This window comes from Chinchilla lanigera, unplaced genomic scaffold (assembly GCF_000276665.1).
Source record: "Chinchilla lanigera isolate Chin_1 unplaced genomic scaffold, ChiLan1.0 scaffold00068, whole genome shotgun sequence".
In the NCBI taxonomy this organism is placed as follows: Eukaryota; Metazoa; Chordata; class Mammalia; order Rodentia; family Chinchillidae; genus Chinchilla; species Chinchilla lanigera.
The window spans coordinates 8,221,922-8,248,523 of record NW_004955469.1 but is presented as its reverse complement, the minus strand read 5'-3'; the positions used below and the strand labels follow the sequence as shown (position 1 = coordinate 8,248,523).

At 39.3% G+C, this 26,602-nt stretch overlaps 2 protein-coding genes across 4 annotated transcripts in view; one reads left to right on the top strand and one right to left on the bottom strand.

Moving 5' to 3' along the window:
* Positions 1-14,544, bottom strand: part of Hadhb (hydroxyacyl-CoA dehydrogenase/3-ketoacyl-CoA thiolase/enoyl-CoA hydratase (trifunctional protein), beta subunit) — a 38,170-nt gene extending 23,626 nt beyond the window's left edge. The window contains exons 1-5 of one of the 3 annotated variants that reach the window (XM_013522644.1): positions 14,452-14,536; positions 10,473-10,528; positions 6,723-6,797; positions 6,571-6,615; positions 927-1,026 (exon numbers count right to left, since the gene is read on the bottom strand). In XM_013522644.1, the coding sequence (XP_013378098.1) occupies positions 927-1,026; positions 6,571-6,615; positions 6,723-6,789 (212 nt within the window). In that variant the 5' untranslated portion in view covers positions 6,790-6,797; positions 10,473-10,528; positions 14,452-14,536. Of the gene's footprint in view, positions 1-926; positions 1,027-6,570; positions 6,616-6,722; positions 6,798-9,596; positions 9,674-10,472; positions 10,529-14,451 lie in introns of those variants that run through there. The other 2 variants (XM_005400420.2, XM_005400419.2) reach the window with 2 other exon arrangements.
* A 110-nt stretch (positions 14,545-14,654) lies between these two features.
* The window catches only part of Hadha (hydroxyacyl-CoA dehydrogenase/3-ketoacyl-CoA thiolase/enoyl-CoA hydratase (trifunctional protein), alpha subunit), a 49,925-nt gene continuing 37,977 nt past the window's right edge, over positions 14,655-26,602 (top strand). Inside the window, exons 1-3 of the mRNA XM_005400422.2 lie at positions 14,655-14,925; positions 25,488-25,529; positions 25,619-25,689. Of these exons, the coding sequence (XP_005400479.1) occupies positions 14,859-14,925; positions 25,488-25,529; positions 25,619-25,689 (180 nt within the window). The 5' untranslated portion in view covers positions 14,655-14,858. The remainder of the gene's footprint in view (positions 14,926-25,487; positions 25,530-25,618; positions 25,690-26,602) is intronic.

The window sequence follows — 26,602 nt, the reverse complement described above, 5'->3', positions numbered from 1 at the left end:
CACACACAGGTATGTATCTTTCAAAACTGATGGTGTATAATATGCAATGCTCCATACCTTGGCGTTTGCTTTTTGTTTTATTTTATTCTGAGAAAAGGTCTTGTCATGTTGTGCAGACTAGACTCAAACTCTGTGCTCAAGTAATCCTCCCAACTCAGCTTCCCAGGTAGCTGGGACTATAGGCATGTGCCACTGTGCTGGACTGTACCTTGCTTTAACATACCTCCCCAAGGGCTCAGATACCCCATGTCAGGACATACTAGCACAAGCCTAACATTCACCAACACAGTTTAAGCTAGTTACTGCCAGTTCAAAATACAAACATTAAAACAATCTTAACAGCATAGAACTAACTGAACCTAAATACCACAGTCTACTTATTAGCTTTGGACACACTGAGCCTCACTTGGGGACAGAAGAGAAACAGAAAAGGCTACCAAGAACAGCTCTTTGGTTCTAGGAGCATCTGGTCCCATACGTGGGGTAGTACCTACCAGGAGTCTGGGCCAGACCTGTCAATTCCGAGTCTAATAATTTCCAGGAGGCCAAAGCCGTGGGTAACAGGCCTCCAGAATTTCCAAGGCCCACATGCTCAGCACTCCAACTTCTGAGGGAGCACAGAAACAATGTCCTTGTCTCCAGAAAAGGGCAGTTCTGTTGAAAGCAAACTACGTATACCTATACTGGGCTTCCAAAATAGGGCTGTTTCAAGCTAAAACTATATTATGCTGATATATGAGAATGATCAAAAACATTTTGACATCACTTCATCACTTACTGGACTTAGTGTGTGTTAATTTCATGGAGATGTTATTCATATATTAGTCCACTAAGGATACTGTAACCTACTGGGTTAAACCGCATTTACAAAGCCCACTCTAGACAGCACCTTCAAAGAAGAACTAACATGATCATTTCATACTTACGAAGTGCCTGACAGCAAAAACGGAATGCGAACACCATCTACTACCACAACATTCCTCACATTGGGTTTGGCCAAGGTCTTCTTCGATTTGGTCTGGACAGCTTTAAAATAAAATTCAAAGACTTATTAAGTAAAATGTATGACATTAAGTGACATTTTAGAAGATAGACATTCTAAGAATAACATCACTCAAGGTCAGGCTGTATTTTTCAATTACTAAACCATTTAAATATTTTTTAAAGGCTAAAAATTCAGAATTCGCTGGGATGACACACACCTGTAATCTCAGCACTTAGGAGGCTGAGGCAGGAGGATCATTTTGAGTTCAAGGCCAGCATGAATTACATAATGAGACCTTGTAACAAAACCAAACAAAAAATAATTCAGAATTTACAAGTTTTAAGTAATGTTTAAGGTAAACAAAGATTATCCCCAATGATAAGGGTATCTAGCTATGCCATAAACAAAACTGGTCATTTTTATCAAATGTTTGATAACCTACTCTATTAAAAGTAAACACTTCTACACATAAAACCTAGTAGTAGAGGTCACGATGGTTGAAAGTGTTCACTTTTCAAACAGCTTGTGCTTACCTATGTAGAAAAAAAGGACACATGGCTGATGATCACTGCTATTCTGCAAAGACCTAGAATGCTTCCTGACTCTGCTTGACTCAATTTGCCTAAATACTTTAACCTCAAAAGAATAACTGTCCTTTAGTATTTTTAAAAATTGAAGAATAAAATGTGAATATATGCAAATGGTACTAAAAAAGTAAACAATATCAAAAACTAAAATTCCCTCTTTATGCCTTTCCTACCACATTATTTCCTTTCCAGAGGTAAATACTGCTACTTTCAACTCCTTTCCAATACACGTACATACATACACTTGTGTATCATGGATACTTTTTTGACTTATCATTATAGCTTGAAGACTTTTCTGTGCTGGTATGTATCTAAATCTCTGTCATTTTCATGTTGTTAATGTTAGCATTTACCTACTATCACCACCATATTATCAGATAGAGAAAAAAAATCCTACATTGTTATGAATAAAATTTCAGTAATCACTTTACCAGAACCACTGATGTCACAGGGAAGTATTTATGGTAAATACCTACAACAAACTTGAAGGAATGGCAGTCAGAGCTACGAGTCTGATATAACAGGTCCACAGAGTATTCTGTCAGATCTGATGGAGAAGTGTTGGTGAAAGAGATAAAAACAGCAAGGAGGAAACGGAGAACAGTGAATCCAAGCACCCTGCGCCCATGGTGAGGTAAAGACAAAATCAACGTGAATGTAAAGGAAGGGACCAATACAAGATATTTGAAAAGGGAAGACTAGACACCTTGGTGATCAATTAAATATAGAAGAACAAAAACCCGAAAACAAGATTATGAAGGAAGTTTAGAGACTAAGGAAACTAGCTGCTCTATACAAAATGAGAACTAGTTTTGAAAGAATGATGAGTTCATTCTTAAACTTGTTAACTTTGAGGTGATGGAAAGGCAACCAGGTAGATATGGCTGTCTGGCAGATAGCTAGAGATGTAAAACCATGCTCTGAAGTAAGGTGCAGGTCAGAAAATCAGGAAATATTTGAAGCTTAAAATCCAGAAGAGAAGCGGAGACATATTTTGCCATGATACCTGCTTGCTCAGTCTCCTCTAAAGGAATTTTGCTGCTTATAATCCTTGCCAAAAGAACAGCTTTAGATGACCATGTTTCTGAGTCCATAACAAAAGCTGGCCAGATTCAGGGTGGATATAATGGAATCTCCAACATTTAATCTATAGAGGGACTGCCCAGTGTATTTGTGTCATCCATATTGTGTTGGTACAACAAAATACCCAGGTCTGAGTACTTAAGTAAAGAGGTTTTATGGTTCACAGTTATGGTGTCTGGAGGGTCCAAAATGCAAGGCACTGGTGAAGGTTCCTGTGGCTGCATCACAACACCAAAAGAAGCAGGGAAGGAAATGGCAGTGTACTGAGGGGCCACACACAGAGAATGGCCTAACATTATAAAACCCACTCAAGGGAACCAACCAGAGTCCCAAGAGAACTATATTCATTTCTTCCAAGGTTCATGTCTCAATGATCTACTTATCTCTGACCCCGTAAAGGTTCTACAACCTCTCAGTATCACTAGGGACCAAGTTCCAGCATATGAACCTTTGAGGACACACTGAAACCATAGCAACCAGTGATAGGCATGACATCTACCTACATAAGCGACAAACTATGCCAGATGGAATCTATGCAAAGAAGCATGGAAAGAAATGCTAACTAGTAGAAGCTGAAAAAGATGGTCTGAGGAAGAACCTTTGCAAACTGAAAACTTCTATAGGTTGTAGCATATAGGTTGCTAGCAAAATTGTGTTGTTGTAGCAAACCGTGTATTTTGTGGTCAATACACTGTAGCTTCTATAGGTTGTAGCATATAGGTTGCTAGCAAAATTGTGTTGTTGTAGCAAACCGTGTATTTTGTGGTCAATACACTGTAGCTTCTATAGGTTGTAGCAAAATTGACAAGTGTGCAAAGAAGCCAGCAAGAATGAAGAAAGATACAGATACATGGAGAGATGCAGGAAGGCCAGGAAAGGGACATTCCCATAGGGCAGGACAGAAAACCAAAGGGGCCCCTGGAGGTGCTGGCTTGATTCCTAACACCTTCCCAGTTGCAGTACACATGAAGCCACGCATTCTTAACTTAAGGGTCCATTACCTACAATAAAAACACACTCAGCTCTGTGACTTCCCTCTACTGACAGGGTGGAGAAGATGTGAGACAGAAAGCAACTTTGTGAAGCAATAGGAGAATCAAGAGATGGCAGGGCCAGTAATACAGCTGGGCGGTAGGCTGCTTGCCTAGCACCCATGAAGCCCCGGGTTCAACCCCCGTACTGGGGGGAAAAATAGACAGACACGGTGTATAACAGTAAAGGCACAAGAGTGGCAGAAAAAACAACACAAGCTGATAATTTCAATCCTCACAGAGAAAAAGAACTATAAGCAGGCCCCTAAATTTTCAGATTCCTCATGACTAAACTTAGAAAGAGTAAAGTGATGAGAAGAAACAGTGGGTGACACATCATCATGTCACTGTGCCTTTTAAGAACTGACCACATGTTCCCTTTATAAAATTTTCAGATAAAATTCAAATTCCTCACTCCTGCTGGGCCCAATGAGACAGGCCTGTAATCTCAGCACTCTTAAGAGGCTGCGGCAGGAGCATCACAAGTTTGAGTCTAGCCTGGGCAACTCAGCAATACTCTATCTCATAATAAAATATAAAAAAGGGCTAGAGATGTAGCTCAGTGAGAGTCAATTCCCACTCTCTCTTTCTCTCTCTCTCTCTCACACACACACATACACACACCCCTTCACCTTTATTCCTCTAATGAATTTCCTGCCTTACTTAGTTCCGTCTTTACTCTCCAATACTTCTAAAACTATAACAAGATGAGCAAGCCTCGGGTCCCTCATACTTCTGCACACTTAACCTCCCTGCCTTATTCAGGAACCCTCCCACCTGCGAGACCCCATTTCACCCATTTCTTACGTGTCTTTCAGGTATATTTCACATTCTAGCTCCTAAAAATAAAACCTTCCCTCATAACTACAGTAACCTGTAGTTTCTGCCTCTAAACTTTATGGCAACCTCTAGGGCAAAAACTGGCCATTCCAAATAATGTAGCTTACTATAAAGTAATTAACTAACTCTACAAGCCGTATTTTAAAAATAATATTTGTTATTATGTATTGAACAGTCACCCAAAGAACTCTTACCCTGTTTCGCCATGCACACGGGCTCCTAACTCTGTGTGTGTGTGTGTGTGTGTGTGTGTGTGTGTGTAAACAGAGAGGTATAAAGAGACATATAATCATCAAATCAGCCAAAATTTCTATCACACACTTACAGTTCATCAGATGACTGAAAACATCAACACATCTTGTACTCTCTCATACCCTAAAACCCTTCATCACACAGGGATATTCACATGTGTGTCAAGAGGAGTTGCATGGTTGTAAAATTACTGTAACCTAAAACCTGCTCAGACAGGCACAAGCCTACTGTCTACCCTCAATCAGCCAGTCACATTCCTTTGTCGAATCAGCAGCCTGCATGCACCACTGTCATTATTGGTGTCAGTGCAAACCCACTATAGGACACAGTGTTAAGACAAGGGAGACACAAACAGCTTAAATCTTATTTCCAGGCATGGTGGTGCATGCCTGTAATCCCAGCACTCGGGAGGCAGAGGCAGGAGGATCATTACAAGTTTGAGACCAGCCTGGGCTACAAAGTGAGCTCAAGGCCAGCCTGAACTGCATAGTGAGACCCTGTCTCAAAAAGACAAAAAAAGAAAAAAAAAAAATCTTACGAAGGCTTACAACACAGTTAGAGAGACAAAAACATTGAAAATTCATCGGGTAACATAAAGAATAGTCTAAATGCCAGAAAAATGTCCTCCTTGTTGATATTCAGAATGACCTTCCCCTAGTTGGCAAGGATCAGGTTTATTTGTGTGATGGCAAAACAAAGGCATGCGTGCACATTGTCATTAGGGAAAAGGTGAAAGGAGAAAAGAATTATCTTCTGGGGGACTAACAGAAGCCTATGTTCTAATTAAAACCCAGAAGCCACAGAAATGTAACTCTTACATGACAAAAGGCACTGTGCTGGCTAGAATTAAGCAACAGATCTCTGAGAATCCAGTGCACTATATGAAAGTAATACGATAATAGCACCTAAAACTTTACGTTGAGTTTAGAGTTTTCAAGGGGTTTTGAGATATCTTCATAACTATAATAGGATGACAAGACTAGAATTCTATTTCTTCTTTAGAGGAGGCAACGAAAGCACACAGAAGTAAGGTGCCTAGTGCAGGGCCCCAATGCCCAGAATGAGGTAGAGCTGGAACAGAGCACAAACTTTCTGAACTCTGGAAGGTCCTTTTTCTATTAAGTTGTTACATAAGTAGAAACACCATAATGAAACTAAGGGTCAAAACAAAACCTAGGCATGGAAACAATGTTAACAATTTGTCATGATATTTTTAGCACTGACCAGGGAAGATAAATACCTGCAACACATTCTGCAAAGGTGTAGGTTAACAGTGAAGATACCTAATTCTTACCAAGTGTCTAAATGGCTATCAAATCAACAAATTTCCTTGCTCTTTCATTTCATATTAGCTAACCAATCTTTTACTATTTTCTTATTCTCTTCTATTTCAGAAATAGGTCCTCTTGCATATACAGGAAGAAGATATTTAGTAGCCTAGCCTACCATAAAATGCAAACTTTAAAAGTTAACTTTTGGTTCCACAAAGGTCTCAAAGAGTGTATGTCAGCTACCAACTCCAGCACTGACAGCCAGAGGGTAGGTAAACTGGCCAGGGAGATTTATGGAAACTTCATGACTCCATTGGGCTCCAAAGCACAGAGAACAAATCTCTTAAGCCCTTAAACAATACAATATCATTACTGATTGGCTCTATAAGTTTTTAATTCAAAACCTACAGTGATGTTCACACTGATCATAATAAGGTAGAATTAGCAAACTGGTTTTTATTCAGAATTCACAGATATAGAATCTAACATTTCAGTGAGAAATATTTTATAAGTTTCTATACCTGGGCCTGCTCGTAGCTGGGAGGAACAGCTCAGAGGTCTTACACCTAAAAGATAAATAAACTGTTTACAAAAAGCAACACCATTCAATGTCTGTGTGAAATACTTATAAATCCAAATCTAATCTTAAAAAAGAAAGAAAAATTAAACTTACAAAATCTGAGGGTCCATTTTGATGTACTGGGAAGGTTTCTAAAAGTGTAAGTCAAGATGGAAGTCATTCTGAAATCTAAAAAGAGCAGAGCAAAAATATCCTGGGTTATGTGAGCAATTTATAGTTTCTATACAATATATGTTCTCCAATAACCTCAACCAAGGCTACTACAAAATACCAAAAAGTTTACCTGAGCATGGTGCACACTTATACTCCTAGTTACTTGGGAGGCTGAAGCAGGAGGAATGCAAGTTTCAACCTACACAACTTAGTGATAGATACCCTGTCTCAAAAAATAATAAGGGCTGAGGATATTGTTCAGTAGTAGAGCTTGCCTGCATGCACTGAGGCACTCGGTTCAATCCACAGTACTGTAAAAAAATCATCATCATCTATTATCAACTCTTGTTCTGCTAATAATATTGTAGTAGCCCTATGGATAAGAATGCACATTATGACAACCACTATTCTAAGCAACTGTCACTTGTGAAGTAGTTGTGATTATTACGCTCTTTGTAAGAGACGAGGTCTGCCCAAAGACTCACAGCTACTAAGTGGCAGAGCTAAGACTTGAACCCAGGCAGTCCAGGTCCAAAGGAGGCCAAGTACATAGAGAAACTTGCCCAAAGCCCCACAGTTTGCCCAGCTCCAGTTTCTCTCCAGCTTCCAGTATGCCAGGAAGCCTCCAAGTCAAGGTAAAACACCTGTACACATTTTTAAAAATTTTATTTATTGTATTGTTTTGACATTTAATGTACAGTATTTATTGTGTTTAGATGTTTTAGGGGGTATTTCTACAACCCAGGGCTGTTAACTTTGTGTTACAGTTCTGGGAAAATGCATTTATAAGTGTAAGTTTTGAGCTTCAGAAGCAATTATTTGGTTTTCCATTATTGCTTTTGGGAAAAAATATGTTCAATTTTTGAACTTTTGATATCTGAACATAAATTTAGAATGAACTTTTGATATCTGAACATAAATTTAGAATGAACTCTGAGTTCAACAACAGAGGTAATGCTGTAGCTGTCAAAAGCTTCACCTAACTTTTAATCCAACAATTCTACTTCCATGAATTTACTTCCTGGGTGTTACACACATGACCTGTGTTGTCACTGTAATAGCAAATGATTAGAATAACCAACAAACACGGAATTAGTTGTTAACCATGCTACAACAACCCAGTGACACACCATACCACGCAAGTGGTAAAAGGAAATCATTCTGTACAAAGAGCATGGGACCATTTCTAACCTATAGCATTAAGTGAAGAAAGCAAGGTACAAAATCATGAGCAACAGCATGCTATTGCTCATATTAAAAAACGATAAATGATATATACACTCCCTCGTATTACTATAAAATATCCCTGGGGGCGGGGGACACGGCTTAGTGGCACAAGTGCCTGCCTGGCAAGTGCAAGGTCCAGAGTTCAATTTCTGGTACAAAAATAAAATAAAATTCCTGGAAGTACAAAGAAAATATTGGAAATAATTGCTAACTAAAAGGAAGGGAACTGAGTAACTACGAGACAAGGATGAAAGAAGACTTCTCATTGTACATTTTTAATAATTTCTTAATTTTGAAACACTTTAATTGGAAAGACAAACACAAGATTTGTGGTAGCCAACCTCTAAACTGACCCTCAAAATCTCTGACTTGTCATATTCACAACCTTGTATAGTTGCTTCCCATGCTATTCTGCAGTTGGTTTGCAGAATATGTCAGAAGTAATGATTTGTCTCTTCTGAGATTAGGCTGTAAAAATACTGCAGCTTCTCTTGTGGCCTCTCTCCCACGATCACTCTGAGGCAAGCCAACTGGCACATCACCAGCTGCCTTAGGAAGAGGCTTGTATTCTGAGGAACTGATGCTCACGTGAGTGAGCTTGGAAGCTGATCCTCTAGCCCAGGCACACTTTCAAATGACCACATCACTGGGCAACTTTCTAACTGCAATCTCACGAGAAACTCCTAAATTAGAACAAGCCAGCTATGGTACCCCAGTTCCTGACTCTCAGAAACTATGAGATAACAGACACGTATTGTTTTAGCCTGCTAAATTTGGTGATAACTTGATACCCAGCAACAGATAATGATACAAAAGCCTTAAGATTTAACTTATCCAGGGTCTTTATGGACTAAAAGGAAGATGTTCTAAAAGAACAAAACTTCACATATCAAACAAAGGTACTGGAACGAGATGGAAGAGTCCAAGCTCTGGGCTCATCAGCCCAAGGCCCATTCAAGTAGCTCGGGCCAGGGAAATACAAAGGTGCCCCTGGAATGGGCACCTTCACTTTCACAAGCTACTTACAATGCCACAAGGGCCTGGTGTGAGTCAGGTTAATTTTGAAATAAAATTCATAAACAGGTCTAAAACATGTTGAAAATAAAAAGGGGCCTCTTACTCTAAGAAATATCAAAACTCCCTATAAAGCACCAGCAATTCAAACAAAGCAGTTCTAGCCCAGGAATAAATGAAACTGATCAATAGAACAGGGTATGTCAAGTTTAGAAGCATAACCATGTCCGAGAATTTAGTATATAATGAATGTAACATTTCAAATATGTGGGAGAAAGATGGATCATTCAATAAATTTCCTGAGAAAATGGTAATCACTTGGGAAAATTATGTTCATAGCACATGTATGTAAAAATAAACGCCAAGTGGATTAAGATGTAAACATATAATTTTAATAAGCTACTAGGAAAAAAAAACAGAAAATTTTTTATAATCTTAGATACAGAAGGGACTCCAATACATAGCACAGAATCCAGAACCCATGTCAAACAACTAATAGATCTGATTATATAAACATTTCAAATACACACACAGCAAAAGATACTAAAATCAGCTGCATATAGTGTTGCATACCCGTGATTCCAATTTTATGAGCTGCTGAGGCAAGAGGGTCTCAAATTCAAGGCCAGTCTGGGCAAGTTAGTGAGACCCTGTATCAAAATTTAAAAATAAAAGGGCTAATTAACCGCAATGCTCCCTGGGTTCAGTCCTCCATACTGCAAAATTTAAAAAAAATTTTAAAGATACTAAAATCAAGTTAAAAGGCAAACAGTAAGAGTCAGAGAAAATACTTCTAACAAATAAAACAGAAAAGGGTTAATATCCATAATCCATAAAGAACTTATTTCAAATTTTAGAAAAACACAAAATTTATAATGGAATCCATATTTATTATTCTAGTTTGCATTTCAGCCCATCACGAGTTGCTTGCTATATGTGGTTTACCTAGGATTAAATCCAGCACAGCCCCAGGCTTAACCAATCAGAATAATTTCATTCTCACTGTCAAGATCACTGGTTCAGATAATCAAGTCTTAAAACAGCCATGCATGCACTGCCTTGACCACTGGTACTGATGTAGGAATGGTTTAGTCAGGCTAACTTACACATGTTCTGTTGGAATTCTAAAGCACAAAATCTTTCCTTCTGACACGTGACCCAACTGCAGCACTTGGCAAACATTAAGAAAACTACTCTAGGGCTGGGGATACAGCTCAGTGGTAGAGCGCTTGCCCAGCATGCACAAGGCCCTGAGTTCAAACCCCAGTACCACAACAAGAAAGCCACGCTAAGGATACAGCTGACACCAAAAGAAGGCAGGGCTGAGAATTTCAGGAGCGGGGGGAAAAACTGGATGCCAAGTCAGATCCAGACCCTTGCCTTTCGGTTTTTCACTTCTGTAAGTCAATAAAGTCCCTTTAGTAAGCCATTTTGGGGCTGGGGATTTACCTCAGCGGCACACTGCCTGCCTGGCAAGCGCAAGGTTGTGAGTTCGATTCCCAGTACTGGAAAAAAACAAAACAAAACAAAAAAAAGTAAGCCATTTTGCTTGAATTTTCCATTTTTTGCAACTGAGTAGCTTCTTCCTGATACACAGACCAAAAGCAAAACTGAGCAAATGAGCAATTCACCAAAGAAATTCAAATGCTCAGAGCTGGAATGTAGCTCAGCAGTAGAGCACTTCCCTGCTGTGTACAAGGCCCTGGGTTTGATCCTTACCACCAAAAATAAATAAATAAATAAATCTTTTAGAATGTCCAATCTCATTAACTGTCATTTTATTCAGGGTGTCAGGTCCCAAGAACGAGGTGCCCGTGGATGAAAAGAAAAGGTAAGAGAAACAAGAAAAACAAGAGAGACAAAATTCTGGTATCAGGGAGCTTACAGCTTCTTGGATTGCAGCCCCGATTACCAATCTCAGTCACCTTTTATTGAGTGAGAACCAAGGGCATAGCTAGTACAAATGGGCAGATACCAAACATTTTAGCAAGGATAATTAAAGGATTATCCTTCTCCACATGTAATCCAATACCGCCTGTAATCCCAGCACTCAAAGAGACTGAGACAGGAGGATCGTAAACCCAAGGCTAATCTAGGCCATGTAATGAAGCGTTATGTTAAGAAACTCTAACAAATAATAAACAAATCAGTGTGTCCTCAATGTATTTGAATCAAAGAATGTCCTCCACAATTAACAATAAAAAACTTTATAAAATCAAGGTCTCATTTTGGGGCTACTGGATCAGCAAAACTTAAGTTCATGATTAACACTCAATTCTGGTAAGAACAGATCTAACTTAAACAGGCATTTCCATATACTAACTGAAATAGGTATAAGTTGCTAAGACTTCTTTGGAAGGCAAACTTTAAATTTCTGACTGTAGTAATTCATCTTACTGGTCTCCAACCTGTAAAAATATTCAAAATACATGTGTTACTGGCAATGGAGGCACAAATCCCAGGTACTCTCGAGGCTTACACAGGAAGATTGTAAGTTCAAGGCCAGCCTGGGCAACATGGTGAGACTCCATCACAAAAGCAAAACAAAACAAAACGAAAGCATGTGCTGTGCATGTAGGTCTCCAGCCTACAGGAATATTCAAGATGTTCATTATTAATATTTGTGGAACTATTCCTTTTACAATATCTATTGTACTTTTGGATCTAGGAAAGAACAACTGGGATGGGGGAAAGGAGAAAAGAAGGAAGGGAGAAAGACACACAAGACAGCTAATTCTACTACTAATTTCTATTAGTTCATTGAAAGGAACAGTTAGTGCTTGTATTGTAGGTCAATTTTGCATGCCTATATCTGGTAATCTGAGCAACTACTTTGAAGATAATAATATGCAATATAATAACCTTTGTTAATTTCCCATCATCTTGTTTTGAAATTCTGCATCTTTTTATTATTTTTTTAATTCTTTAAAATAAATAAAACACATAAAAATATTTGTGGAACTATTCTAAATGCACTTCAACAGGAACGTTTATATGTTTAAATTGTATCACAATCATATCAAGCAATACTGTCCAGAAATGTGTAAATAAAAATGAAACATAATGACATACATGTAATGGGTGATCAAAAATAACAGTGAATATTTTTAATTTTTTTAAAATTTATCACCATAAAAGACACAGCCATATCCTTCAAAATAGTTCCCCTTGCTTTTTTTGGTTTTTTGTTGTTGTTGTTGTTCTGAGACAAGGTCTCACTATGTAATTTAGGCTGTCCCTCAAATTCACTATGTAGCCAAAGCTGGCCTTGAACTCACAGCAGTCCTCCTGCCTCATCCTCCCAGAGTGCTGCTCTTTTGTGTCTTTGGTTGTTTTGTCATGCCTCCCTCAATGTCTTGAATTGATACAAAACCTCTACTTTTCGTGGTCATTTTGACTTTGGTGAAAAGCCACAAGTCGCAGGTACCTGATCCATGAAAAAAGTGGATGTAAACACATCGAAGTTTTTATGACCTGCTTATCTCTGGATGGTGCTCTGCAGCAGCATTCACTTTATTTTTTATCGTAACTTGTAAAGACATTCATAAAAGATGACTTCTACAACTGTTTCAGAAATGTCTAGATGGGCCAATCAAGCAGTATTTTGAGGGGAATTAATTTATTTAAAGACACACCCTTTATTTGATCAGCCCTTGTATATACTGACATGAAAAGATATCCATAATAAATAATAAATGAAAAACCAAGCCGCAAATCGGCTGGGTAGCACATGCCTATGATCTCAGCACTCTGAGAGGCTAAGACAAGAGCATCTCAACTCAGAGGTCAGCCTGGACAACTTAGCCACTTAGGGAGACCCTGTCTGAATATTAAAAAAAAAAAAAAATTATTTTAAGGGGTGGGGATGTAGCTCAGTGCAAAAGCTGTGGGCTCAATCCCCAGAACCATAGGGGATAAAAAAAAATAAAATAAAAGCAGCAAACTATAGAACAAATGCCTAGTAAGACTCCATTTTGTGACAGAAAGAAAAAGTCCATGAAGTTATGTGTCAGTATATAGAAAGGATAAATAGGCATTAATTTGGGGGTTTTTGTTCTGTTTGTTTTGCTGTGCTGGGGATTGAACCCAGGGCCTGGTGTAGGCCATCCACCACTGACCTACACTCCTAGCCCCAGTTTATACATTTTTGAAGATTTGTAAACAAAACAAATAATATATAACAACACCAAAATGGGCCCACAAAACCTGAACTATTTACTGCTTGGCCCTTTGCAGAAAAAGTCTGCCATCCTTGATGCAAATAATGAGTGCTACATACAACTAAGTGTACAAGAGAGCATTACGTGGCCAAGATACAGGCTTTGAAGTGTAAGTATCTGTAAGGTCAAGAATCGTTTTTGCAATTCATTCAAAAGTGGTCACTCAGTTTCTGCTTAAAATGCTCTCAGTGAAAGGCTTGGGATATAGCTCAGCGGTACAGCGCCTACCTGGCAAGCACAAGGTCGTGAGCTCAATTCCCGGTACAAAAAAAAAATGTTCTCAGGGAGAGGAAGATGAGTTAAGCTTTAAAACAGAACACTATCTTCTTTCTCTCCGAACGTCTTATTTTTCAGCCTGCCATTTCTTGTTTTCTCTCTTGCAGAACAATCTAGTGAACTGAGCGTCAGATTATGTCTGAATCCTGGCTTTGCCATAGACCAGAAAATTTAATCTCCCCGAGGCTCCCAAACTTCATCTAGAAAATACAAATGGCACTAATTTGGGATCATGAGAATTAAAATGATGTGAAGGTGTCAAGGGCACTTCAGGCCCTCAATGTTGATTTTCTTTTCTTTTTTCTTCTTTTTTTTTGACACTAGCGACTATTCCGGGACTCAAGCCCATCTTTCCGAGCTCTGACTCCAATTCTATTTCTACCACCTGTGGCCTTTGGTAAACTTCATCAGATTCACGGTTTAGTTTCTTCACCGATATAGTGAAGGGGATGCATGCCATCACGTTCGCCAGGTTCCTTCTGAATTAGAAAATGCCCCGATCACCGGATCACCAAGCTGACTGCGGGATGCCCCAGCTCCTTCCACACCTTATTAGCACATTTAATAGCAAAACTCAGGATAAACCCGTGACGCCCTCCAGAATTTCAACAGCCACCGACTGCGCTGTAAGTAAAGCGAGTGAAACAACAAACACTCCAACACTGTCCGGCGTTGTAGACGCGCAAAGAGTTCGTTAACTTTTGGGGGTAAATTATGACAGGTAACACTGCTGCCCGGATCTAAGCCATAACGCGCGGCCGGGTCACTGCCCGGTGGTGGCTACTGATTGGCCTGGTCAAGGAGGAGCTTCCTTCCGCTCTCCAGACTTCTATTCGCTCAGGGAGGGGAGGCGGCCGCGCGCACAGGCGCAGCGGGTGGGAGAAAAGTGGGATCTGCTTGCAGGAAAGGCCAGGTGCAAAGCAGAGGCTCACCTTAGCTCTAGTCCCCTGCTCGCCTCCCCGCGTTCCTGCTGGCGGCCAGATTCTGTCGGGAGTGACCAGGCTCCCGAGAACAAGGGGCGGGTCCTGTCCGAAAAGGACCCCTGGGCCCGCCCACGGGCGCTGCCATTCTCGCGGGCTGCCCTCCAGCCGCCTGACTAAAAACCGGCGCTCTGTCCGCTCCACGATGGGCCTCCGTCCTCTGGTGGAGAAAGCATCCTCTCGGCCCGGTTACCCAAGGAGCGAGAGACAAGGTTAAAAGGGTCGGCGACAACTCCGCGTCTGGGCTTTAGTCAGGCAGTACGCTGGGCAGCTGGGCTGCTAGGGTTGGGTAAGAAAAGTCCTCCGCTTGGCATCCGCGGCTAGACGCGCTCTCCGCTTCTCGTCCTTTCCTGCTCAAGATGGTGGCCTCCCGAGCAATTGGCAGCCTCAGCCGCCTCAGGGCCTTCAGGATCCTCCGCTCTCGAGGTGAGACAGGCTGAAGGCGCCCCGGAGGCTCGGGCAGAACTGCTGCAGGAACTGGGGCTCCCAGAGCAGCGTGCGCCCTTGCTGTCAGTCCACCCCACTCGGGACCCCTGGGGGGTCCGTGCCCAGGGACCCCTTCCCTGTGCCCTTGCGAAGGCACTGTCACTTCCTTCCTCACAATTCCAAGTCCGGTAGCGATTTCCGGCCCCCTGACTCCTTACCTCCCTGAGTCCTTTCCACTCTTGACCCTTTCTGCTGGTCTTCAGCGTGGCTCTTACGTGCTCACGCCCCTCATTTTCTTTAATGATGGCCTTGACCTTGACCCTGACGGTGATAGATCGGGAGGACCAGACCCTGTCACATCTTCAAGGCTCCGCAGCACCTTGCTGACGAGAGCTCTCTTGCAAGCTTCTCCGATGGTATTAACAGCCGTACAGATCGCAGCCACTCCTTGCTCTTCCCGTCAAACCCATTTTTGTACTTTTAAGTAGAAAATTCAGTTCTTAAACTTCCAGTAATCCCAGTGTGAACGTATAGTATGTTGAAACGCGAGGTTTTGCAACTTCACTGTGAAAATAGGCAAATATCTATATGCTGTGAGTAAAACGTTAGATCATTTTAAGAACTATAATTTCTACCAACTCCCAGTATTCCTGTATTAGCTGTAGTCTTCTTCAAACTGATAGTAAAGGTTTAAGGGGCTAGCTGTAGAAAATGTAACATCTTCCTTCCATCGCAAGTCTGTAAGGTCAAATGTGACTTTTTTATTACCAGTTACTTAACTAGAAACCTTCATTTTAGTTTGTAATATGAATTTCTTCTGCTGGGCCAGTGAGGTAGTTTTTTGTTTTGTTTTTAAAACAGGTAGCAGGAGTCTCCTTTACTCTAAGAGATTACAGTAATTTAGAGATGGCATCTTTTTCTGCTTTATTTCGACGACTGTCTTTAGTCTCTGTAGGGTGCTTCTGTGATCAGTCATGGTATAACCACATTACAGAAAATTGAAATATTGTGAAGATTGGGGAAATGAATTAAAAAGTAATCATCCAGTGTCTTATGATTTATATGCCTTCCCTTAGCATTTGGTTGTTTCCTTAAAGTTTTTATTTTTCCTTATTTTGCATATTTGTCATTTAACACTTTGAAAAATCATGAATTTTGTTTTGGTTTGAGACAGGGTCTCACTTTGTAGTTCAGGCTGGCCTTAAACTCCTGGTGATCCTTCTGCCTCAGCCTCCTGAGTGCTGAGATTACAAGTGTGCCCTACTACACCTGGCAAGTTGTTAATATTTCTTGAATTTGCTCCCGTGTTTGTTGTGAGGGGCTTTGTTTTGTTGCAATACAGAGGATTGAACCCAGGGCCTTTGAACTGAGCTATACTCCTAGCCCTTTTCTCATTTTTTATCTTGAGACAGGGTCTCACTAATTCACTAGGTTGCCCTAGACTGGGCTTGAATTTGCAGTCCTCTTGCTTTAACCTCCCTCAGTGCTGGGATTATAGGCATGCACCACCATGCCCAGCTGCTAGGTATTCCTAATAGACTGGCACTGAATTGGTGGTCCAGTCGTGTGGTTTCTAGTCACTAATTAGCTGTGTGACTTTGGACAAATAATTTAAGTGGCTTTTATTTTTCTCATCTCTAAAATGAATAATTGAAACTATAGATTTTCTTTGCCATGAGAAGTAAGTGCCATGAGAAGTAGCATGACAGCAATTAAAAGCATTGAATGTGGAGTCTGACTGATTTACCCTCTGGTGACCTCGGGCAGTTAATTTGTATAACTTTTCTCATTTGTAAACTGGAGAATATTACCATTTTGTGAGGTCTAAAGGAGATATGTTAGGTGTAAAGTAGTTTCTTATGGAGTTGTTAAGTGCTCAGTGACTGTTAGCTATTATTAACTCTTTTAGCCCTGAATCTGTAGAATATGAGAATTTTTAAAAATCATCAGCCGGGTATGGTGGCACATGCCTGTCCCAGCACTTGGGCAGCTGAGGCAGGAGGATTGCCTTGAGTTTGGGGCCATCCTGGCCATCCCTACATAGCCAGACCCTGTCTCCAGAAAAAGTCATTTATCTATTTTATGTAGGTAATAAAAAGCTGGCAGCTTAATTTTGATATATTTTCTCTAGAGAAATATATACACACAAAAAATATATTTTACATTCTACTTATACATGTATGTTATATATATTATATATAAATATATATTACATATAAATATATAACATACTGTTGGGGAGTTGTAGGGGGTTATTTCGGGTTTTTTGTTTGAGACAGGATCTTGCTATGTAGTTCAGGCTGGTCTTGAACTCCCTGTGTAGCTCAGTTGGCCTCAACTCATGTGATCCTGCAGTCTTAGCCTCCCGAGTGCTGAGATTATGGACAAGCACCACACCCACCCATCTCCTTTAATAGTAACATGAATTTTGAAAACAAATCTAGAAAGTGAGTTTAAAATTACTTGGATTACCATTTAAATTCCACAGATCAGATCTTTACCCTTAAAGTTTGTGCCAGGGTCTTGACAAACACTTAACAAGAAAATAACATTTGGGGGGCTGGGGATTTAGCTCAGCGGCAAAAGCGCCTGCCTGGCAAGCGCAAGGTCGTGAGTTCGGTTCCCAGTACCGGAGAAAAACCAAAAAAAAAAGAAAATAACATTTGGTAGGAAATATATTCTCTTGAAACTGACTTGTACCTCTTGAAGTTTTAGATTTAGACTATTCCTGCTCTACAGATATTACAATTCTGAATGTGACTATCAAGTGAAAATCACATTTGACTAGAATATTTAATTCTCACTCCTCCTAAATCTAAATTCATCATATTAGTAGTAAAATAATTTCACAGGAAATGAATTAGATACAAATACATTAGTGGTTGATGTGGCATTTTTAAATTTCTCACTTCCTGAAACGAATTCTTTTTCCCAGAATTGAATTTTGAGGAGAAAAATAAAAGATAAAAAGAAAAAAAAAACCATTGATTGAGTGCCACAGCCAGAGTAACATTTTTAAATGTGAAATTAGCGTCAGCATAATCCAGCTCTCTCCACTGCCTCTACTCTTATGTGGTCTTGAGTTACATACAAAGATGATTAAAAAGTAGGACAAAGGTTTCTCTTTTGTTGGCACAGTAAACTAGGCTAAAGGTCACACAGCTGTGATCAGTGAGCTTTGCTATTAGGCACTGGATAAAGCTGAACTCCAACAGCAAAGTACCTTGTACCTCTTGATTTAGTTGACTGCAACTTGGAATTCTCTCAATAGTTGTGCTTACTGATTTTCTCTTTTACTTTTTGTCTCTGTTGATTTAGAAGGGGTTTTGTACATGTTTGTGGATGTGTGTACAGCAGCAAAGGGAGGGTAGTAGGCAAGAGTTAAAATGGCTAAAACCATACACTAGTGATGGAAACCTCTTAGAGTCCTCAATGATAAACAGCCCACCGTGGCACAATGCTGTAGGTTCACCACCACTGCATAGGCTAGTGAGCACCAAATTGTTGTGTCAAATATTTGATCTTTAAAAATGCAGCTCATGTTCTTTTTTCTTTTACTGAAGCACTGTCTTCTAATACCCTTATTTTCATATTTCAGTTTCTTAGGTTTTGTCTGTCTGTCCAATTCCTCCCTCCTACCCTGCATTCTCTTTCCCTTCTCACTCTCATACACTCTGCCCTGTTCTAGTTCGAATTACCTACCCTCTGCTTCTCTTCCCACTAGAATTTCTACATTATAGGCACACTCTTCTGTGAGGCCAGGTCTGTTTCACTTCATTTGTCTCCACTAAATAGCCCCTGCTGCCCCAAAAGACAAATATGTTTGACTTTTTTGTTGTTCTTGTTCACCCCAAGTACCGAGGAAAGTACTTGACATCTGTTGAGTCACACAGCTTTTAAGTTGGCAAAACACAGTAAATAATAAAGATCAAAATGCAGGCAGTGAGGGCAAAGATTGTTGTAGGTAGAATCTGAAGGTGTGGTCTTGTGGGACAGCTGAAACTGTGATTCAGATGTGAAGAAGGCAGAGAGACAGGTGCCGATGTCTCAGACCGTAAAAGGTGGAGAAGCAGAGGCTGAGTATATCATTAGTAAAGTAGAAGCACTGGGAAGTGAGGTGGTACCTGGCTCCTTCCATCCTAGAACGCTAAAATTCACCAAGACTTGTTCATGATCATGTAGCCAGCAAATAAACCTTGTGGTTGAAACCAACTGTGTTGTGTTTTCTCTAGGACACTGACTGGGATTGCTTAAAAAATAAGTGTAGACAGAACCTAAGATCACCCTACCCTGGTTTTGATGCCATCCACATAGTTTTTTTGGTGCCTTGCCTTTCAAACCTGAGTGAAGTTGCAATTATTCCCTTCCCGCCCTTGCAGAACGGTGGGGTAGAGAGAAAAGAGGAAAGAAGCCGAGCTTTGGCTAATTACTGGTGGCCCTCCCCATTCCGCCCTCATCCCTGAGTTCTCCAAATCAGTGGGTCCCACATGTCCATCTGTTTGCTGTCTACTTCATAGTCACCTTTGAATAAATACAGATGATTATTATAAGAATTTCCCATAAAATTCTTATTTTGTGCTTTTAGGTTGAGGCTTGTGAAGTTGTGAGTATAGTTGAACCTCCCCAGTTCATTTTTTATTATTGTTGTTGTTTTTGGTACTGGGAATTGAACTCAGGACCTTGTGCTTGCCAGGCAGGCGCTATACCACTGAGCTATATCCCCAGCCCACTCCCCAGTTGATTGTAATGGCCAACATAGTTCTAGAATCACTTCTCAGCACTGCTATGGGAACCGCAGTCTAGCTGGATATATTGCTTTAGCCATAAATCATTGTTCCCAGCTCCTGGTCAAATATAGGCCATCCTCACCTTAGAAGTGGGTATCATTTTAAGGTTTGTTTCTAAATCACTCATAAAGTGTTTTGGGTAAAGTTCCCATGTAAAATTGCATTTAGAATATCCACTGTGACTTAAAATAACTGAAATGGTTTGGTTTTATTGTTCATTGCCCTGATTATCATTGTAAAATATAAAAAAGTCTTAGATTCTTTTTTTTTAATATCTCCCAAATTATTAACCAGATGAAGGAAAGGGTTTGGAGAATGGGAGAATAGACACAGAGAAGGTCACAGACTGCTGGAAAAGTCTAGCCACTGAGAGGTTGTTAAGGGTTTTAGCCTTTTTTTTTCTCATACTAATCCTAAATTAGATAGGTACTCTATACTGCCCTGAACTGTATTTGTAGAGTCCAAAACTATAGCCAGTAACATAGCCCAAATGCTGTATAATTCAATAAGAATTAGAAATAAAGTTTTAATGTTAAGAAATAATTGGGAAAAAAAAAAAAAAGAAATAATTGTGCTTAGTGGTGAAACAGTTGCCTAGCCATGTATAAGACCCTGGGTTCAATCCTTAGCACAACAAAAATAAATAAATGTTAAGTTTGTGTAATTTTAGAAGAAGGAGCCAGTGGATACTGTTAAAGCATTAGCTCTTTATTATACTTAACCTTACTTTAAGATTTATGCTAGGGCCGGTGATATAGCTCAGGGCCACAGCACCTGCTTGGCAAGTGCAAGGTTGTGAATTTGATTACTAGTACCAAAAAAATAAAAATAAAAAAACAAGACGTATGCCTTTTCACCAGGCATGGGGGCACATGCCCATAATCTCAGCACTGGGGAGACTGGAGCAGGAGGATTGTGGTGAGTTTGAGGCCAACCAGGGTTACATAGGGAATTCAAGACCAACCTGAATTACATAGCGAGACCCTGTCTCAAAGAAAGAAAGAGAAAAAGACTCGTGCCCTTTCCCAGATATGAGTGATTTATGAGTATAGCTGCTAATCAGTTGAGGGATGATTTGTTTTGCAGTATTGGGGATCAAGCCCAGGGGCCTCACTCAATCACTAAGTTGCCTAGGCTGGACTCAAATTTGGAATCCTTCTGCCTCAGCCTTTTGAGTAGCTGATATTACAGGCATGGATCACTATTACTGGCTGATTTTTTTTTATTATTATTTTAAAGAAAGTAGTTAAAAAAAAAACAATAGCAGCATACCAACATCACAGACATAAACAAAACGAAGCAAGAACATTAAAAGTGATACAGGGTTTCAAAACAAAGTGATAGGAATTAATAGTGGTTGTTATATTACATATTGTTATCTTCAACTGCATTGCTCAGATTACCAGATGTAAGAATGGAAGATTGTGCAAAACATTAAAGAGAATTTTAAAAATTATTAAATAAAACATTAGAGATAATACAGAGTTTTCCTAGACAAGATGGTAGGAATTCATCAATGATTGTTCCATTGCATATTATTGTCTTCAAATCACTTGCTCGGATTACCAGATATAAGCATGCAAAATTGGTCAAAATATAAAAAATTTTAATCATTGAATGTTCTTTTCAATATACCATCAGACATCATCAGTACAGTTATCCCAGCTATTCATATATGTATATATATTTTGCCTGCCTTCTTTCTTTTTTCTTTCCCTCATCCCATTTCTTTACCTTTCCTATCATCTATTGTAAGTTTTGAGTTTTACTTATTCTTTCAGGTTCCTACACCAAGAAGACAATATGATGTTTACACATGTGAATCCAATTTATTTCACTTATGAGTATGGTCTCTAGTTACATCCATTTACCTACAAAAGCCTCGAGTTTATCCTTTTTATAGCTGAGTAATACTCCATTCTATAAAAATACCACATCTTTTTTATCTATTCCTCAGTAGATGGGCATCTGGGTTGTTTCCAAGATGGAGCTATAGCGCACATATATTGCTGTGGTATGTTTTTAATTCTTCTGGGAAAATACCCAGAAGGGGAATAGCTGGGTTAAGTGGGACCTCTAATCTTAGTTTTGTGAGGAATCTCCAAACTGATTTCCACAGTGGTTTCATCAATCTATACTCCCGCCAACAATGGAGTAGGGATCCTTTTTCCCCACAGCCCCACCAGCATTTGTTACTGGTTGATTCCTTGATAGCCATTTTTTCTGGGGTGAGATGGAATCTCAGTGTTGTTTTAATTTGCATTTCTCGAATGACTAATGATGTTGAACACTTTTTCATGTATTTATTCACCATTAGTATTTCTTCTGATTTAGAGTCAAAGAAAGAATTCTTTTTCTGAGATAATTGAGCAAGGTGGAAGTTGTGGGCAGGGAAAATGAGTAGGGAATCAAACAAATTTGCAAGAGAAATGTTTCAAGGTGAACCATGAAAGAAAAGCAAGGGAAGAAAAAAACTGATGTTTTGAAGAAGTTGGAAGTTATAATTAAGAGGTGTTGACCCTTGGCTGCTTCCAGAACAATTTGGTTACCACCTGAAACAAGATGTTTTGGTGAGAGCAGGGCAGAAGTGAGCCTTTAATGGTTTAAAAAAGAGGGAGGAGGAATGGAAAGGAATAATGCCCAAAACAAATGTGGAGTGTTGGCATAGAGTTCCCAGATGTTCCTCACTTCTCCCTAGAGTCCTGATTGAAAGACTGTCACTGCAGTTTCCCCTATGGTAGCTTGTACTCAAAAGAAAACCTCACCTAATATATGAGAACTGGGCCACTCAGGGTGGAAGGGGCTGTGAAACTGGAGTAAGAAGCAGCCAGACCCAGAATTGCATGATTATTTATTGGGAACTCCACGGGCAGTTGTGTGCCTGAGTTGCAGCAAGACACAAGGAAGGGTCCTACCCCTGTGCTGATCCAGACAGCGTCGGGCCATGACCAACCAGAGTGTACCAGGCCTTCTCAAAAACTGTTAACATGTCCAGTTTTACTTGAGAGCCATTCTCCGCATCAGTGGCCAGCACACCATGCTTGGCTGACTCTTCACGACTTTGTTCTGTAGGGCTTGGGATGCTTGCCACATGGTGGCAGTTACAGCCAAGATGGTTGTAGTCTAGTCAAGCTGGATCACTGTATCATGCTGGAGAAACTAAGCTGGTGAAGTAGTAGGAAAGAGAGAAGAGAATAACTGGTTTTCGTTATCCAAAAAGTAGGAATATTCCTGGTGCAGTGCAGTACAGATGTTTTCAGTTAGAAATACTTAATATAGCAAAGTGTGACATGGAATGTTTCATTTATAGTAGCCATTGTTCTCCCTTGATTTTCCCTTTGATAACACCAGAACATCCATCTCTCCAGAAAAATGTAAGAGGATGTGGCTGGAAACCATAGTTGGGATATATTTGGAATACATTTAGAAGAGATATTACAAATTGCTTTGTAGGTTACCTAACGCTTAGTTATTAATTTCCTTTTACGACTATGACAGATGACCACAAAATTAGTATGAACAGCTACAAACACACTCAGCCACTTTATCTTTGACAGAGGTCCCAAACGTTCACTGGAAGAAAGTTAACCTCTTTAATAAATGGTGCTGGAAAAACTGGCTTTGCACATGCCAAAGACTAAAACTAAACTAGACCCATGTCTGTTACCATACACTAAACTAAAGTCAAAATGGATCAAACATCTAAATATTAAAACAGAAACACTAAATCTACTGGAAGACAAAGAAGGTAGAAATCTTGAAGATGGGTAGGCAGAGAGTTCATGAACAAAAACCAAGCTGCATGGGAAATACTTCAAACAATCAACAACTGGGATCTCATCTTATTAAAAAGTTTTTGCACATCAAAAGAAATCACCAACAGTGAAAAGAACACTAATAGAGTGGGAAAAAATTTTAGCAAAGTGCCCCTCAAAGACTTCTACCTAGAACATGTAAAGAATTGAAAAAAATTAGACCCCCCAAATTCAAAAACCCAATTCAAAAATGGGCATATGAGGAAAATACACACTTCTCAGATGAAGAAATACAAATGGCAAATAAATACATGAAAAAATGTTCAGCATCTTTGGTCATTTGAGAGATGCAAATTAAAACAACATTGAGATTCTGTCTCACCCCAGAAAGAATGGCTATCATCAAGAAATCAACCAATAACAAATGCTGGCGGGGCTGTGGGGAAAAAGACCTTCTGCATTGTTGGTGGGAGTGTAGAGTGGTGCAACCACTGTAGAAATCAGTGTAGAGATTCCTTAAAAAACTAGGATTGGAGGTCCCATTTGACCCAGTTATTCCCCTTCTGGGTATTTTCCCAGAAGTATTAAAAACATCATATAACAGCAATATATATTCACCCATGTTTATAGCAGCATAATTTGTTATAGCTAAATCTTGGAAACAACCCAAATGCCCATCAACCAAGAAATGGATAAAAAAGATGTGGTATTTTTATACAATGGAGTACTATTTAGTTATAAAAAAGGATAAATTTGAGGCTTTTATAGGTCAATGGATGCCACTAGAGACCATACTCATTCATGAAATAAATCAGACTGGCATGTATAAACATTGTATTGTCTCTCTAGTGAAGAAATAAAGAGTAAATAAGATCCAAAATGTACAGTAGATACTGTGAAAGTGAAAGAAACTGCTTGAAAGGAAAAAACATTGGATTGGGGAAAGGAGAAAAGAAAAAGAAGAAAAAATATATATGCCCCCCCACACACACACACGCACGCACACAGTAGCTAATATAATTATACTACTAATTTCTAGTCATTGAAAATGGTTTGTGCTTATATTGTTTGATCAGTTTTGCATGCCTGTATCTTAAATCTGAGCAGCTACTTTGAAGATAACAACATGCAATATAATAACCATTGTTAATTTTGTATTGTTTTGAAATTCTGTATCATGTTAATTTTTTTTTCCTCTTTAAAATAAAAAAAAAATTTAGCCAGGTGTGGTGGCGTACACCTGTAATCCCAACACTCAGGAGGCTGAGGCAGGAGGATCCTTGCGAGTTCGAGACCAAGACCGGCCTAGGCTACAAAGTGAGCTCAAGGCCAGCCTGAACTACATAGTGAGATCCTGTCTCAAAAAAAAATAAAGACAAAAAAAAAAAAAAAACTAATAAATTTATTGTGTGAAACTAGAAATTAGTTATATTACAGTTGCAGGGCCATAAATCCAAAACAGATCTTACTAGGCTAAAATCAAAGCTGTTGACAGGTCTCTGTTCATTTTGGATGCTGTAAGGGAAAATCCATTACTTTACTTGCTCTAACTTCAGGAAACTGCTTGCATTCTTTGCTGTTAGCTGACTTCCTTCTTGTTTAGCAACCAGAGGTCTTTCTGTCACACTGCCATCTCTTCAATTCTCTTTCCTCTCTTCCCTAATCTTCTTAGTCATTGATACTCTCCCTTTATTAAGGGAAACTATTAACCTCAATTGACTAGTGACCTTAATCCTTTTGCACCTTTAATCCCTCTTTGTCACATCACCTAACACATTCACAGGCCCCCAGGTTCATCCTTTGGGGGCTATTCTTACTCTTACTTTGTTTAGTATGTGAATAATCACATGACCTGATCACTGAAGTGAGAAAGATACAGTAGCATTCATAGTAAAGGCCTAGAATACATTGTTCTCATTTGGGGGTTGTTGTTGTTAATTCCAGCTTTGATATATCTAACAAGCATTCCAGAAATTCTGGTTTGCAAAATAATTAATTTTAAATTACCTTTTCCTTGCAGGTTATATTTGCCGCAACTTGACAGGATCTGCTGCTTTGCTGAGTAAGTTTAATATCTTGTAGACATACTTATATTGCTTTTTATATTTTGTAATAAACATGTTTACACATAAATTGCCCTTCTTTTTTTAGCCAGAACCCATCTTAACTATGGAATCAAAGGGGATGTGGCAGTTGTTCGATTTAACTCACCCAATTCAAAGGTACCTAACTTAACTTTCTGCAGGTTATTTCTACTAACTGCATTTATTAATCCATTTCTAAATGGGAGAGAAATGCATCAATTTGGCAGTAACGTTATCACAGGAATTTATAATTTTATTAGTTAAATTAGTTAAAATTTGACACATTGCCCAGTGACGGCAGTTTTCTGAACCAGAGGTCATTGTGTAATCTTTTTACTGTAGGTGTCAGATCATTAACAAGGCTTATTAATAAGACTAGCATTCTTTTACAGTGTAAAATGGGGACAGACTTATTAGACAAGAACCAAAGTACACGCTTTCTTTATAAAAATCAAAACCTGCCTGCCCCTCTTAAATATGAGGTTATTAAATCTACTTTTTTCATTACCTACATGACTAAATCATTATTCATAGTAAATTGCCTCGGTTAGATGTGGACATTTGGCTTTTAAGCTTTCTGCGGGATCTGAATGACTGTGCAACTGATAAATTGGAAGTCAAGTTCCGCTCAAATTAGAACTTTGTTTTTGGTAACTTCAGCAAAGCATGGAACATTACTCCAGTTTTTTACCAGAAAGAGCTTTATTGCAGGAGCCTCTGCTTTTGTCCATCTCAAATTGAGGTAGAGATTTCTTACTTTAAAAATCTTGTAATTAGAAGCCTAGATGAAATAGGAGGACCTAGAGTGAAGCAGTTGACAATTCTAACAAGCTAAAAACAGTAAGAGTAGATCTAGATCACTAGGATAAATCTTGGCAACCACTGACCAGTGGTTCAAGCTTAAGGTATTTTTTTTTTTTTTTTTTTCAGAATTTTCTCAAATTAAAATCTCCCTGAACGCAATAATACCTGTCAGTGGGGAAAAAAAATTAAAACAAAAAATTAAGAAGAAAATAATGATCATTCATAATCCAGACCCAAAGATAACAAC